The sequence below is a fragment of the Phalaenopsis equestris genome, unplaced genomic scaffold, assembly GCF_001263595.1.
Source record: "Phalaenopsis equestris unplaced genomic scaffold, ASM126359v1 Scaffold213678, whole genome shotgun sequence".
Lineage (NCBI taxonomy): Eukaryota > Viridiplantae > Streptophyta > Magnoliopsida > Asparagales > Orchidaceae > Phalaenopsis > Phalaenopsis equestris.
Window position 1 is genome coordinate 368,250 of NW_018232507.1, and position 18,080 is coordinate 386,329.

Below are 18,080 nucleotides of genomic sequence, written 5' to 3' on the forward strand. Positions count from 1 at the left end.
CCTTTGAGACAATCAGTCTGTATTTCTCCGTAGGTCTGAAAGCACTTCTCAGTTTAGCAGCACAAATAATTAGACCGGAGGATTCGTCATTCGAAACGACTCCTGCAAAAATTGTCAATAACCCTCGGTATATGTCATTCTTCAAGGTAAATTTCATCACGCATTACATTCACATTTGAATCTAATTAGTTTGTTGGCAATAACATATTTAACTATTTTAACAGAACCGTATTGGTGTCATTGACGGTACCCATGTGGATGCACGACTACCCAATCATGAAAAGGTCACGTACATTGGTTGGTGTGGTTCACCAACACAGAATGTGATGGTCGCATGTGACTTCAGCATGTGTTTCACATTTGTGATGGTCGGATGGGAATGTAGTGCACATAATAGTCGGATTTTTGCTTATGCCACAAAAAGTAGTAGCTAACGCTTCTCTCACCCGCCTCCAGGTTCGTTCATTTGTATGTCGCATTACTATTTTTATCAATTGTTACAAATAATAGTTTTCCGAACATGTAAATATTATTTGGTCGATATTGGATATCATTTACAGAGGGGGCATCTGAAGTCATTTCCAGATACCAAATATCACATTCCAGATTTCGAGAGATCAAGCAGTATTGCCCGTGGAATAAAAGAAATGTTTAACAAATGTCACTCCATACGCAATGTGATTGAAATAACATTTGGGTTGTGAGAGAAAAAATGGATCATCTAACATGATATGCCGACATACTCGTTTTCTAAACAAATATATATTGTGGTGGCCAGAAGCCGCTCCACAACTATATACGACTGCATTGCTCTTGGTCAGATCTAGACTTCAATATGGCTGACGACGATCAGAGGCAGGTCCCGTCTGAAGCATTTGAATTTCATGTCGGACAGCCTATACCACTCGCAGAGAGGGAGTCACCGGAATTTGACACCTAGGATGGTGTAGGTGCAGCGGAAATGGTAGCTTTGAGAAAGAGGATCACAGATGTTATCGTCGGATGTCGACTAGTTGTTTCATCTTTACTTTCTAGACTCTATATTTTTTTTATGTCTATTGTATCATTAGTGCTTTCGATTTTATATTACTCACATGTTTAAAAGACCTACTAGATGACCTTTTTTAGTGATATGCACATGTGTCACGGGACATTGGTTTCACGTGGTTCGAAGGAAACTAAGAACTCATTTTTTACAAGGTCTACTGTCTTCCTGTGGTGCAGACTCATCAGTTGGTGTATTTGGTTCTTTAAGACCTCACCACCTACATTTTTTTTCCAATTTATGCTTTTTTTATTCGATACTGTTTTCGGTAATTTACATTTTATTGTACATTTTCTTCTTTAGTTTAATTTTCTGAGTTGTCTAATATTTTCTCTCCTGCATCTTTCAAGAAAAATAAGCTTAGGATTTCAAAGATCTCCCGACGTGTGTTCTGTCATTGTGGACTACAGACTTCATTACTGACGTTACGTCGGGCACACAGTTACGAGAGACTGTTCTACAGTTGTCCGTGGAGCGTCCCGGAGAGGTGATTTCTTCCGGTGGGCGAACAGTCCGTCAGACTCCATTGTCGATAGTGATCAATCAGAGATCTACGGTATCCCTGGAGGACAGTGTATCTCATGACATACTCCGTCTCAATTACAAAATTAATATTATCATAATTTTAAGTGTAATTTTAATAATTATTTTTGTTTTTTTATCAATCTTGATACTCACTTTTAAGTGAGGATTGTTTCGACTTTTGTCTTTACTATTTTGTATTAGTTTTCTGTTTTTGCAATATCGAATATATTGCTAAGACAGTTCTGATATAAACAACATTACTCAATAGAGGCGGAATGATCATTTATCCACAAACAACTGCAAATCAACTATATTGAAACAACTACCCCAAACAATCAGTCAGCACATCAAGATAAGTTGTTTATCTGGATAAGCTGGATAAGTTGCAGCTACCCCAAACAGACCCTTCATATCAAAAGCAAGCTTGTTGATTGAAATTAAATTACAGTCCAACTACAAAACATAAAAAAAGAGGAAAGAGTAATATCTTGAGAGAATTCTAAATCTCTTTTTCTAACAATTTTTAATGTGATCTATCTGCAAGTCTAATAGATATAGATGTAATAATCTCTTGATAGTTGACTAGAGCAATAATGTCTCCAATCATATGATCAAAAGCCCCTGAATCTATGACCCAAATCTAAATCTCTCATTGATGGCAATATGGAAAAATGATATATTACCTTAGTGTGTCATGAGATTGGTGTGTCGTTTTGAATTACGCCCAAAGAGTTTTTTCAGTATCTCTAGTTGTTCCTTGGTGGATGTATCAATCAACCCTTCAAATGTGGTAACAGCATTAACCTTGCTCTTCCATGTCCAGATTTTCAATCAGTGGGTTTTTCATAGAATTTCCAACATTTAACTTTGAGATACCTGATTTTCTTGCAATAATCACAAGTGAGAATTCTTCTTAAGCTTCAAGACATGAGAATAATTATGAGATTACAGAGCTTTCGGCACTTTGTGAACTCTCATTCACAGTCAAGAAATAAGCACAATTACTTAATTGCAATATTAATTTCTTATTTTAATTTGAGTTATAATGGATCTAATGTTAATTACCATAGAGAGTAAGAAAAAAAATTTAGTAATTGAAGAAAATTTGGAAGACGCCAATAAAACAGTATAAGATGATAATAAAATTATTACATTTATTGATTTTCTAAAGAAGATAAAAGTGAGGGCTAGGCTAACTTTCATCGCATTTCAATTTTTCATTTTATATTAACATTTAATATTGAGATTTATAATTTGGCTTTTTGATAATAAACTAAATATATACAGGGACATTTACATACATAACATAATATTTCTGCATTTACATGGTTAACTCCTAAATTTTTAAATTTACATATGCAACACCCAAAACTTTAACATCACATATAAGGTATCATCATTACTAACTTTTTAAAATTAAATACACATTTCAAGCATATATTTATGAAATTGAAGATATTATGAGTGTAAATATCACTTTAGACATTAGATAAATAAATACACAAGAATCGTGGTATGTATGTAAGTATCCCATCAATATATTGATGGTTTTTGTCATTGCTATGAATAATATTTAATTCTTTTTTTTTTTTTTAGGCTTACTAGGCTTACACCTCGATCCAACTTTTAGGCTTACACCTCGATCCAACTTGAAGCTTAGTCCTAGTCTCGCTAAATAAAAGATACCTCAATTTTAAATATCAATTTTCTAAAGCTTAAATTAAAAGTTTAACTTGAGGTTTTTTTAATGTATTTAAGTTGAGAAGTTAAAAAAAAATTATAAATTGACAAATTTGTATTTCATAAATTATTTACAGAAGATCAAAGTTTCGAATTGACCATATCAAGCAAATTTATCACATAGTTAAATGTCAATATGGTAAGAAACTTAATTTCTAATTCGAAAAATAATTTTACTTTACTAATTGGAAACCTTGTGTCAATATGTAAGTTAAACTCCTAACTGTCAATATGTAAGTTAAACTCCTAAATGTCAATATGTAAGTTAAACTCATAAATCATGCATTAAAAAGTTTGTCATATTGTAAAGTGTACATTTATGTCCTACCCAATAAGATTAAATGATTAAGTGTCATTGTGTCATTATAAATTGTGACAGTATAAATTAGAATTATGTTAACATTTTTATTGAAATGTATTCTGAAGCAGAACAACATACCCTTATTAGCTACAGATTAATGCACATAATTAAACTGCATGTGAAAGATTAATGATATATGAACTCAACTGACTAACAATATAAATGAAAAGAGCATAAGAAATATCATTTATGTGAGATAGTTTGATAATAATATGTTTATAAAACCATAAACAAATAGGGTAACGATGAAGAACCTATATAAAAGCAAAAAAATTATCAAGCTTAGATGTTCACACCCTAAACAGGTAAGGCGACAAAAATAAACCCAAAAGGATGTAAAAGAGTCCTTCAGTTATAATGTTAGGATAATCTATTTGGGTTGGAAGATAATACTAAGTGAATATGAGACAGAAGTGTCCTTAAGTTGATATGCTTATAATGACTTGTCTAAACATGACAATAAAGATAACCCTTGTAAAGACAAAAGTCCTCAATATGTAACCTTCAAACTAAATTTTTAATCCCAAGATTTGTGGTGAGTCGAATACATTCCACTAAATGTGTATTCTAAAATTAAAATAAAGTATTCCAAGTTAAAAACTAAATGAATATTTTGAAAAGATTAATTTCTTATCTTCGTACCTATAAGCTTTACTAGCAGAGTGCACGTGACTGAACATTGAACATCACTTTAAAATATTCTTCAATAAGATTGCCTTTGTATTATTAGGCTATTCCGGTAATAACATTTTATACTGATAAGATGTTAAGTGCTTGAGTAACCTACATTTGATTTTGCTTTTTCAAATCCATTTCATGATTACCGTATCATATTAGTTTCATTCATTGAATATTTGAATTTTATTTTGGAATTTGCTTATCCTGTTGAGATTTTAAGCTCATCGGATATTACAGTAATAGTTATTTTAGGAAGATGAGATCATAAAATCTATCCTAAATGAGGATCAGGTTTTAAAGCAATTGTTATCATGGTTTTAAAAATCGAACCGAACTGACAGGTTTGACCGGCTCAGACCAAGCTCATGACCATTTTTGCACAGAAATGAGACTAAACCAGTTCGAACCAAGGTTGAACCACTAAAAAGGCGAAGCAACCCAGTTTTTAAGGAACCGACTGATTCAAATTTCGTTAATTTTAATCTTTTGATTTTGATCGGATTATCAGAAATAAGATATTTAGATTAAAAACAGAGAGAATGTCATGTCTTAAATTTATTATTTAGAATAATATTCAAAATATTCAAAAAATTTATCTTAATTTAAAATATTATTTTTTAAATCGTTAAAAATGATATTAATATATCATTACTCTAATATTTCAACTATATAAAATAAATTTAAATATTTATTATTAAACCCCGTTAAAACGTTGAATCTTGAACATTTCCTCCTTCAGGTTTAATGTACAGACAGATTGTTGCTATATGTTTTAACATATAATTTGTTGTAAAATATAAAGCATTTAAAAGTATATATATGATAGAAGTTTAATGATATAAAAAAGATAACGTTTAGTAAAATTTTACAATTAAATTGTCACCGATCTAGGGTCCCTAGACAATGTGAAAGAATCAAGATATCGGTTAGAATAATAATAGGATGGGCAACAGAGGCTAAAAGGGTAATGCCGGATCGTAAATTAGGAATTCAGAGCAAGTCACTAAGCTGTCAAGGGAAAATCCTCAATGAGGCATTCAAAAGGAAACCTTTTCTGAAAAAAGATGTAAGGTCAGCCATGCATTATATTCAGTTATTTACTTTCAAAGTTAAACAAGTGTATTTTCACCGATAGATAACACACTAAACTAATAATATATTTAGTCAAAAGCTTGTATTTCATTTGTCACCGCATGGTGCACGTCCAACTTGCTAGGCTATAAGTTCACAAGAACAAATTTAAAGGCTTGCTTAAACCACTCAATCAAATTATATGAGTTCTTAATGTCATTTACATATAAATGAAATTTATATGACAAACGCAGTTTCAAGAGTAACTAAAATTGATCATTAAGCCCTCGGAAGTTATGAATCAAAACATTTGTTTACCAATGTGCTCATAAAAACATACTAAATTCTAATTTTAAGTTAACTAACAATTATTAAGAGGGTATAACACAGTTGGGAAAAATGTTGAATAGCAAAAAATAAATAAATAAATAAACCTACGAAACTAAATCCTGCCCATCATGAAAAAATCCTCTTTTCATCCTAAGTACAATCCAAAAAAGCACAAGTTCAGAAAGCAAGGTTGTATTACTCCAAAAAAAAAAAAAAATAATAATAATAATAATAATAATAAAACAGAGGTGAGTAATTGTTTCTAATAGAATATATGAAGGAACAACAACAAAACTTTTATCCCACTAAGTGGAGTCAGGTACATGAATCATTTTTCTCCATTGCATCCTAATGAGTGTCATATTTTCATTTAATAGAAAATAAGGAAAAAAAATTTTCTGGATCATTTAAAACTAATGCTGACATGCTTGATATCCAATATATTTTGTTTATTCTTGCCGCTAGAGGGGGAATGAGCACCAAAACTCTACACTCCAGTATCCATCATTGCATATATTATTCAAGGCGAACCAGGTTTCCAGAAAAAAAAATAAATAAATAAATATATATATATATATATATATGATGAAAGCAAAGCAATCGAATAAATGTTTTGATGGTATCAAATCACAAAATCGTGTTCATATTCTGAAAATAGCAAAAAAATAAATTTTAAAAAAAAACATAGAAGCTGCCACAACTCCATTCATAAAATGAAAAGCAATACTCACCGAAACTCTCTAATAAAAAAAGAGTGCCTCGAAGGAATAAGTCTTTCAGTATGAGCATTATCTTCCACATTCAAAATAGAATCCATTTCATTCAAATTGCACTTGATGGATGACAACTGCAACAATAGATAAATGTTAAATCTGTTTTTCTTTGGTATTGACACTATCAAGAGAAAATAGATTTTTCTATTCGGAGTGAATATCAATAATAAATTAAAGTCCTTCAAATAAAGATTATATGAATAAGGAAGAAAAAAGGAAAAGAGATGACAAGTGATTTCAGATATCAAATATAGACATGCAATTAAAAAAAAATACCAATTAAGCAATAAGAAAAAAGGTTTTCAAATAAACATCAGCAGTAGATGCATGTATCTATTGCAAGGAAAATGCAAAAACATTCATCAAGTTTTACCAGATTTGAATATCTACAAGTATTTACACAAATCAATTGGGCTTTAAGCTCGGAAGAACTATCATGAGGTTCTCCTTCTTTCTCAAGGAAAAATTATCAAAGAGCAAAGAAAGGATCTTCCCATTTTAGACGTCCGTAAAGATTTTGAGAAATGACAAGCTATCTGATCAAGTAATATAATAATCAAATTGGGAAAATACATGGGATAAAATATGTGGTGAATTGGTGAACAGGGCAACATATTTCTCATTGATACGAAGAGGGGTATCTAAACCAAATTATAATGGACTCAAATGAGAAAAGAAATAAAAACACAATCAAAAAATAAAAACAGAAAAAATATAAAAAGAAAACTACATAATGCAAAATAAGGAGAACTAATAAATAATAACAACTATGGAAATCTAATAAATATAATACTCCTGCTCAATTTAAAACATAGATGTCAATCATGTTCAACTTGAATTTTAAGTCATCAAACAAAGAACAAAAAAGATTTTTGGTGAGGATATCTGCTAGTTGACCACTGGTGGGCATAAAAGAAAAACATCTCCCCGGACTCAATTTTTCTTAATGAAGTGTCTACCAATCTCCACATGTTTCGATGATCATGTTGAACTGGATTATGAGCAATACTGATAATGGTCTTATTATCACATATTAGCTGCTGCGGGACGGAGATTTGCATACGAAGTTCACGGAACATAATCATAACAAGAGAGCTCCATAGATCCCCAAGGATATGGACTGGAATTCAACTTCAGCACTATTACGGGCAACCACAGTTGTTTTTGTTTTTCCATGTGACAATATTTCTCCAAACAGTATAGCATTAACCCAAGGTGGAACGTCGATCATGAACCGACCCGGCTCAATCAGCACATGTATAAACAACAATAGATCGAGAGTTGTGACGAAGAAAAACAAACATGAGTCCGGTGTACCTTTTAAATAGTGGAGAATCCAGTGGATAGCTTGAAGATGATGCTCATGGGGGACACGCGTGAATTCTCTTACTATACCAACTGCGTGGCATATGTCGGGGCGAGTATGAGTGAGGTAGATGAGTTTCCTCACAAGGTGCTGGTAGCAAGGTGCTGGTAGTGAGTCTTGTTTGATCGACACGGCATTGAGAAAGTCAGATAATTTTTCATTGGGATTCATAGGGACAGCCACTGGTTTGCACAGAAGAATATTGTTCTCTGTCAAGAGATTAACAACATATTTGCGCTCAGATAGGCAAACGTCCGAGATGATCAAGCCACTTCCATGCCTAAAGAGTACCGAAGAGAACCCAATTTTTTCATTTCAAAGAACTTTCTAATGTTGGAAGATGGTTTCCTTGAAAAATAATATCATCAACATAAACAATAAGAATAGCTACCTGGTCATTGGAAGAATGTCAAAAAAAGTGTGATATGATTCAGCCTAAGAAAAACCATGGCCCACAATCACCTATGTGAATTTGTCGAAACAAGCCCTTAGGAACTACTTTACTCAAAGAGGGAGTTTCACAACCTGCACAATTTGCCCTCTGGAGGCAGTAAAGTCAAAGTCAGGAGGAAGAGACATATACCTTTTTTGTAAGCTCTCCATACAAAAATGCATTCTTGACATCTAGATGGCATAAAGGTTAATCCAGATTCACTGGAAGGGGCAACAGGACCCGAATAGTCACTAGAGCAAATCTCTCTTCATAGTCAACTTCCTAGGTCCATGAGTGTCCTTTAGCGGCCAACCGTGTCTTATTGCTTTCAAAGAATCCATCAGAGTTGAGCTTGGTTTTGAAAATCCATTAGCACCCCACAGCTTTCTTACACTGAGGAAGATCAACGATTTCCCGTGTATGGTTCCGCTGAAGGCTATTCATTTCTTTCATTACTGTCATTTTTTAGACTGGATTAGCAAGAGCAATCTCAATAGTAGTTGGGACCTTGCATTCTGTCAGGGCAGTAGCAAATGCTTTGTAGGTCAGCGATAAACTGCGAAGAAAGACATTTTTTCCATAAAAAATAGGGTGCATGTCTAACTGCATACCTTACTCGGGCGCGCATTTTCTGTCCTGACACCTGACGTACATCTACGTCCTCTACGTGCGGTGCAGGTTATTCCTGAATTATTTTCAGTTTATTTTTTATTTCTGGGTTATTTTCTCAGTTTATTTCTGGGTTATTTTCAATAATCCTGAAATAACCCAGAAATAACCCAAAAATAAATACCGCGGGTTATTTCTTGGTTATTTCCGAATTACTGAAAATAACCCAGAAATAACCTGAAAATAACTCAGGAATACTCTGCGCCGCACGTAGAGCTACGTCAGGAGTCCGCACAGAAAAATTTTTGCTTAATCGGAGACCTCGACTCCTAATTCGGAGGGGTCGTGTTGAGGATGTCGCCGGTATTGGAGTAAAGGCCCTGTAATGAGGTAGCGGGTTCAAGAAACCAAGCTCCCCCTCACTAGGGGCCAAGCTAGAAAATAGGGAACACTTTCAAAGAAGGAAACATCAGCACTCACATAGATTTTACTATTGGTAGGATTAAATTTTTTTATAATCCTTTTGAGTGGCGGAGTACCCAAGAAAAATAGATTTTATGGGTTGTGAATAAGAAATTCATTTTAGTTTCCAATCCTCTGATCTGCAAGGGAGTAGAAATTGGAGTTGATCCTCCGGTGGAAACAAGAAAAACTTCTGAAAGTGGATCAGAGTTGGGAGGAATCTACCATAATTCCAACGGAGCCAAAGGGGATGTTAGCATTTTGATCAATCAATGAAATCTAGTAATGCCACGGCAAAAGAAAACTGTAAATAGAAGGAAGGCCAGTTGTTTATTGGAGCCAGCAGCTACTAGAATCACCGACACGAATACTTCACGACAGGTAAGGATTCCAGACAAATTAATTATGAAAAATTGCAGAAAGAAAACAACAAATCTGTGGAAAACTAAATATTTGAAAAAACAGCAGGAAGAATTCTGCAAATCTAAAAACTGCAGATACGTGGAAATTGGCAGAAAGAAGACCTGCAGGTGGCTAGCGGCTAAGATGGCCCACTAGGGTTAGAGTCATAGTTTTGATATCAGGTTGAATTGGTGATCAAGTCAACATATTTCTCATTGATACAAAGAGTGGCATTCAAATTTAATTACAATGAGCTCAAATAAAGAAATAAAAATGCAATCAAAGAAATAAAAACATAATAAATATAAAAAGAGAACTGCATAATGCAGAATAAGGGAAATTAATAAATAACGGCTATAAAAACCTAATAAATCTAATATTACGTGACTCAAAATTATTTTGAGATTTATAGCTGAAATATAAATGGATCGATGATTAGTGTTATAATAGTTACTGACTGACTAAGATCGCATCAATAATCATCATTAAATTAGTCCAATTTAAACTAGTTATAGACATACTTAGATACATTGATACAAACTATTTGCATATGAAAGCAATAATAGGAGAAACATCCTATGAAGTGAAAGGTTAAAACAATGGGAATAAAATAATATAAGAGTTTTAGAGTAGGAACTGAGAACATACCATGTATTTTTACTCGATGAAAATTGAAAACTTTCAATCTATATTGCTAGAATATCAAGTTATAGAGAAGAAAGATAAGGTTACGTATCTTGGATCTATTGAACAAAAGCATGGGAATATCGATGAAGCCATAAATATCAAAAGTTGTAACTAGCTAAATGGATGCCTACATGAATAACAAATAGAGAATAGTAAATATTATAACACATATATGCAATATGAAGTTTTAAAACGAGCAATAAATCAATCATAGAATATTTAGCTTCGGCACAAATGAGAATTTTAATATGAATTTAAAAGAGTGAGAGAGATAATTATATTAGAAAACATTGAGAAAAATATTTGTACTTAATGAGAAGCTTAGATGGCATAATAAAAAATTAGGAATCAAAAAAGACTAACCAAAGTTAACATTGTTAGAACTTAAGTAGTGGAAAAAAGACTCGTATGCAAATTAAAGATGGCACCATATGTAGCTCAGCATGAATGAATGTAGATTGAAGAAGAATCCATTCAGCCAACTTAAACAGTTGGGGCAGAAAGGAGAAAGTGGAGAAGAGTAAAACTTATACAAAATATCATAATAAAAATTTAAAACCCATTTGAGTGACCTAACAAACAGATAAAAATGGAATCCATGCACTAATAGTCAAAGCTTGTGGACAAAAGAAAAAATAAGTTATGATTAAGAAAAGACCATTGTAGAAGGCATTGCAAGTGAATCCCACATCCTGTCAAAGTATTTTGCAATATACATCGCATGAATTGTCAAAAAAACGCCAAATGCAGAATACTACTATGCTATGGCATTGCGTGAAAAAGAATGTACAATTGTAGGGCTCAAGGAAATAAGCTCTAGTCCAGATCAATTGTTTAAATTTCAAAGTGACTGCAATACAAGCCACATTACTTTCTCTCATCATCTCGGCTTCTTCTCTAACCCATAAGGATTAACAAAGATGCCCGGAGAGAGCAAGGAAAGTTTGTTCAATTGGATTTCAATATAATTGTGCGAGCTATTATATGCAACAGCATACAACTTTCACACGTATCTATAGCATTACTCTTTTCTGTGAGTTAGAGTAGATGTGGGTGCAAGCATTCATTATCAATGTGAAGCATACATGTGTGTGTGTATATATATATATATATATATATATATACATATATATGCACACACCTCCAATAATGTATGTCAAAATAAGAAATCTTAGATAAACAATTTTGCTTTTACTAATAGAGAAATGACTGGTATTGTTTACCGTGAAGACACCCTCCAAATATGCTAACTCCTCACCACACAGAAGATGCTACAAATGCCATTTTATGTTTCGAATTTTTAGAAAAGGGCCACTTGGTCAAATACTGTAGAAATGCTATTGCTTTTTATGGTTATAAGAAAGTTGGCCACTCTCCGAATAATGTCCTTACTATTTAAGGGAGTTATCACACCCTATATGCCTATCTTGCAAGATGAGAAAGCGGTAGATTGTTCCTGAATCTCTAAGGCCTTTTTTTGTTGTATCTAATAAATCAAGTAAAGTGTCTTTTGTAAGCCCACAATTGACACATGAAAAGCAAATCTGTATCATCCTATCTACATTAATCCGAATACCATCATGGTGAAATTCAAAACTAAAGAGGTTCTCATCTCTTCAGTTAATAGAGATTGCATCAAACTCAGTGATTCTAATATCAAGATGAAAAAAATAGCAAGAGCATTGAGTCTTCAAACGGCCACTAATATAAAAAGTATCAAGTCGCTAATACCAGAAAAAATTTAAATGCAATTAGGTAACAAAGGATATAAATAACATGATCTCTAATCATTAATCCATTATCAATACAAGAAAAAATTAGCAGAGGGTGCACGACATTGATATTCATGCTCAAAACATATCTTAATCCTTAAAGCCGCTAATGAGACAATTTTTTGCATGATTACTATAAGAAGCAAGTGGACAAGCCTTCGACACAAAACATCAAGAGAAGTTGTTAGTCCCATAACATATGCACAAGCTTTGTGCAATTTCTCAGCTCTCTTATCGCAAATTAGTAACATTTAGAAATGACTTCATTTTCTTATGATGTCTTCATGCTTCTAAGGTTTTTGTATGCCATAGAAATAAGTATATCAGTGTTGGTCAACTTTTTTTTATGGTTAAAAAAAATAATTTAATTTAATATAAAAAGTATATAATTTTTTATTATTAAAATAGGTGCTTTAATTTTGAAAAATGAGACCAAATGATCTCATTCGTCTAATAGTTTACATAATTGTGTCTGATACCACGAATAATAAACATTCCCGAAAGATAAGTGTACCCCTCAGCGATGTATTCAATCATGCAAACTAAGAGATTTGTGACATTCGCTTAGTCTATGAACCTTTTGTCTGTGACATACAAGCTCCCTTATCTAATAAAAAGATTAAATAGGATTTATTTTTATCTTGGTTTCAAGTTCCTTATAAGGACAAGCCCCAGTAGTTAATTACATCTCAAACGACCGAGGTCACTTGAAAAAACTCTCAATAATAATCAGATATACTAGTCTTCAAAAATTCAATATTTAAGTTTTTATGGTAGATCTCGAAAAATCAAGTGGGAAAGAACAAAATGGGAGCAGTTATTTCAGGAGTCCAAAAGAAGAAAAATGTAGAGGACGTCACGAATTCTGAGAAGAATCTCAGTGACTTCCCAAACAATCTTAGTGTGCGGCTGCGTTTTGGAGACAATGTTATTTAAGTGTTAATTTCTGTCAATTTTATTATTTGAAACTTACACTTGCTTAAAAATCGATAATACAAATAACTCGTTGAGATAGAAGGGTTTATGTCGTCCCGAACGACAACCTCAGAGCCTAAGGCGAGTTAGGATTTATACTGCACAACACAGTTGTACAAGCGCCCTAAAGAAGGTGTAAGAATTTACGTCGCACTGGGCGAGCTACCTCGAAGTTCTATGAATTGTTGTTTGTTTAAACCTAAGGAATGGTTTAGTTAGAGTAGATCCACTCATGTGCTGAGTCTCTTGAAATGATTCTGCACTTGTCTGCCTTGCCCACCAAGATTGCTCCGAGCTTCGCAACGTAGCGACTCCGGGTTTAGGGTTTTCTGTGTGAGCATGCAAATTTGTTTAGTCGGTGGCCCGTCGCAGTGTACCTCCTAAACAACTAGTCTACTGTTCTCTACCCTAAAAGTCATTGCAAGTTTTATAAGCAAATACAGGAATGAAAGAACAATAAAAGTGCAGTAAAAAACATAGAATGTGCAGTAAAGATGGTAAAATGCAGTAAATACAAGATAAACTTACGTAGTTGGCATGTCTGTTGTTGATGCACAAGAGTTAGTATTATAAATATATCATGCATATATGTACAAAGAATTGAATAACAGCATAAAGAAAACAGAAGTATATAAAGCAGATTGGGTGGCACATGTGGAAAATTGAAGCGTGGACCGTAAGAATTCAAGCTCAGGGTAGACTCAAATTTATCATTCCCGAACGATTCCGTAGACAACCATAGGAAATCTACTCATATAAAGCCTGACAGTCAATTATAAATTTTCTGCAAGACAATCAAAAGAGGGCAATTCTTGACCAATACAAGTAACTGACAAATGAACATTTAAATTGTATCATTCAAAGTTCATGATTTATCATGCATATGAGCAAATAGATGTTTATTTAGCGATCAAAAGTATTGATGTTATAAAGAATGTATTTGTTTTGGCATTGCATTTAAATATTATATAAATTGAATTGTCCACAAGTCGATTACATCGTCAGGCTAGAACTACCTGCAGCCTAAAAAAGCAAAAGATAATTGTTAATCTAGTGTCGATAAATAATATTTTCATCCTTGATACACCAAAATAATGTGTTGATTTAAGTATACATTTTATGCTTATTTTTTGTGATATTTCACTTTAAAGAAGAGTATTTTTATGTTTTTATTGTAGGTATATCAATTTTAGGTATTTGGAATAAAAATAACAAAAATGACGAAATTTGGAGCCAAAATAGCAAATTTTGATATTCTGACGCCTGAACCGTCATTTTACAGAAAACTGATGCCTGAAGCGCCATTTTATAGAAAGTTGGCGCCTGAAGCGTCAGATTTGGCGTCTAAAGCATCAAAACCCAGAACAGCGCAGTCTTAAGCAAATTTGCGCCTAAAACACCAGACAAAATTTTTTGTGGATTAAGGGGGTACGGGAAGAATTTTGCGCAAATTTCGAAAGGGATACTTGTTCTAAACACCCCATGAAGTGATTCAATGTATCTAAACACTTCAAAATGTTCTTTTATGAAGAGATATGTCTCTTGGATCAATAGACATGTCTTTTGAATTCAAAAGAGTTGACTTTTAGATATAATTTTGGATTGAATTTTGAATTCAATTTGGAGGGAGACAGCCTCTAATAAAAGAGAGGGAAGTCTAGGGCATGTGTGTGGAGTAAAAGAGCTAAAGAGAGGCGCGAGGGAGAGAGCTTGAAGAAGGCAAGACAGAGAGAGAAAGTCAAGGGCTTTGAGATTTTATTAGGGAGAGAGCTTGAAGAAGGCAAGACAGAGAGAGAAAGTCAAGGGCTTTGAGATTTTATTAGGGAGAGAGCTTGAAGAAGGCAAGACAGAGAGAGAAAGTCAAGGGCTTTGAGATTTTATTCAAGGATTGTAAGAGGAGAGGGAATGTGAGATAATTGAGAGTGCTTGTAAAGAGAGAAGGTGCTTGAAGAGAACTTTCAGGAATTTGCTTGGGAAGGATTGTGAGATAAGTTATGTTCTTTTATTTCTTTATTTTGTAAACTTGTTTTTATATATGAAATTCGTGTTTTGTTGTATCCTTCACAAGAATTTTGAGTACTCTTTTTTATCATTATCCATATTTTGAAATAAGGTTTTGAGAAGAATTGATTTTATTTTATAAGGTTTTAAATGTCAAAAATTTGTGATGATTTGAACTTCGATCTTCATTTACTTTTCGATCTAGCCAATTGAAATGTTAAAATGTGTTGAGAAACATATATTCCGAAAGGGTTGTGATTTCTACAACATAGATGTCATCCATGGAGTTGAGTGCAAAGAAATAGGAAAATATACTTTGTTGGATGAAGAATTGGGGATTTTAAGGTGACAGATTAAAATCCCTAATTTAGTCCAGTTGATTGTAAACTAATGCATGATTGTTAGCCCACAAGGAAGAAGTTCTTCGCATGCGGTTCCAAGAACCGAAGAAATCTCGGGACGAAAGGGAGGCAGGGAGGACAGTCGAACTGGTGAGGCTTTTGCGGAAGGGGTCAAGCGGGTAAGGGTTTTCGATGGAGCGAGAGGGAGTCGAGAGAGGAAGGGGTGCGGGCTTTGGTCGCGAGGAAGAGAGAAGGCGGGCTTTCGGTGGAGTGAGCCGACGAGCTGTGAGAGGCACGATTTTTTATACCTGATTTTCACATGAGACATTACGGAAGATTAGGCGAGCGATTAATTGATTTCCATTCGTGGAGCAGTTTTATTTGGCAAATAATAATTTCTAATTAAATTCAATGAAGGCGAGATTGAGTGGTTTATTTGAAATTTGAAATTTCAAATTACGAACCGCGTTATTGGCTTGACCTCATTAAATTGGGACGTGTTCAGCCCGAGTTGAACACGGAATGATCCTGAACCCGCCTCCTTTTCTTTATATGCATCGGTTTTTGTGTTGTTTGCTCGTGCGCAAAACCATAACAATATGGGTGTCCTTTTCGAGTAAAATTGACGTCCAGGACATGCTCGCACGGTCCGTTTTATCATCTGGGATCATCTAGACAAGGTCGTTGACGATCGAGTCAATTTGAGTTCGGCCAGCGCACAGTGCAGTAAATGTGATTCGTCGAGCCGATCGGAGTCCTCTGCCAAGCGAAATGTCGACCGGACCTTGCCTAAACGGTGACCAATGTCAAGCAGAACGGTCTCGACGACGAGTTTGTCAACCTGTGTCGAAAGGTCTCGAATTCACGTCACGACGGCTTCCATTTCGATTTTAAATTTGATTTTGATTTTAGATAGTGAATTATGTGTGGATTATTATGGTGTTTATGTGTTATGGTGTTTATGTGTATTGTGTAAATTGTGGTGTGTCGAATAACGAAAGCTCCTAAGTCCAAAAGCTATTCATAGTGCATTTTCAATTCTTATAGGAACTCGTCTTAACTTTCAACATGTTGGTTCGAATCGACTCAACTATATATTGAAAATTTGAAACCACATATATGAGACTTAAGGGGAGTCGAAGAGCGGTTCAAATTTCTAAGTGGGGTGGCTCCCACCACTAGTCCTCTATGAGAGTTAGTAGAAAAGTCCTATGACTATATTCTAAGTTCTAGGAGAAGAATTTAGACCTCACCGAAAATGAGGTAAACAATTAGTTGCTCCAAAACATATTGAGAGCAACAATATAACACAGTAATTGGGTTCTTCTCGAAGTTTATCAAATCGACGCATTTTAAAAAAAAAGATATGCATAGGTTTTTTTGAAACTATGATTGGCTAGATTAGCTTAAGCAAATCAATTGTGGTCTTCAAAACATTAATAATCAGCGAACCTATTCAGAAATACTTAAAACATAAAAAAATTATATTTTATGTAAAAGTATTCTTACAGTCTAAACAATTAAAACCATTTCAAGTTCAAATAAAAAATGCAAACTCAAATCAAAAAGTAAATAAAAAATTAGCCATAATTGTAATATCCATAATTAGAAACAAATAACGATTTCAATGTAGAATAGCAAAGAGCGGTAAATAGCAACTAGCAAGAACAAGGGGATAATAGTTTAGAATCACTAGCTCAAGAAAACATTCGAAAAGTATAGATTACACTAAGAAATCATAAATTCTATGGCCTCTGATCTAATCAGTACAGCTTGGCATAATGTCTAAAATCTTGTATACTGGTAAGTGGAAATACTTCAAAAAATTTTGAAGGCAATTCAATAATGAAGAATATATATTATATACCTCATCACTATCAGAATAATATCAATACTAAACAACAGCAACAAAAAAAAAACAAATTGAAGAGACAAAATACCATGAAAAAGAAAATGAAAAGAGAAATGATAGAACAAAGCTCTGGAAACTCTGAGTTCGTATCTATTTTGTATAGTCCAATGAAATCAGCGACTGCAATAGCCATAGCTGGAAGCTGAAGCGGCAGCTGGTAGATAGAGAACAGAAAAATGCTGAAGCACGCATAAACTAGAAGAAGTCTCCACCACCTTTCAATAAAAAATATAGATATATAGGTCAGTAAAGATTAAAGGGTGCTGTAAAACATTCAATTAAAACAGAGAAATTGATAAACAATTCATCGCAATTACATGAATGATGTATAAGAAATACACCATGAAAACTTACCGAAAAAGTCCAAGAAAGTTGCTTGTTAGGGACCAATCAACAAGACCAACACAGCTACAAAGAAAGAATGGAAGAGAAATCCACGAGGGGTGGCTGATTCCAACAACTAGCTGGATGGCTGGCAGTAATAAGCAGCATGCAATCCTCATAGAAGAACCTTTTATGTTGCACAAATAAAGAAAACACGACATTAGAAAATAATAACAGATAGTTGCTACGCTAAATAAGAATAAAAAAGGTTTA

The 18,080-nt window shown here is 33.6% G+C and overlaps 1 protein-coding gene across 1 annotated transcript in view; it reads right to left on the bottom strand.

Moving 5' to 3' along the window:
- LOC110036987 (piezo-type mechanosensitive ion channel homolog) overlaps window positions 1-18,080 on the bottom strand; it is a 116,956-nt gene that overhangs the window by 85,694 nt on the left and 13,182 nt on the right. Inside the window, exons 5-7 of the mRNA XM_020741550.1 lie at window positions 17,838-17,994; window positions 17,512-17,698; window positions 6,482-6,597 (exon numbers count right to left, since the gene is read on the bottom strand). Coding sequence (XP_020597209.1) covers window positions 6,482-6,597; window positions 17,512-17,698; window positions 17,838-17,994 — 460 coding nt within the window. The remainder of the gene's footprint in view (window positions 1-6,481; window positions 6,598-17,511; window positions 17,699-17,837; window positions 17,995-18,080) is intronic.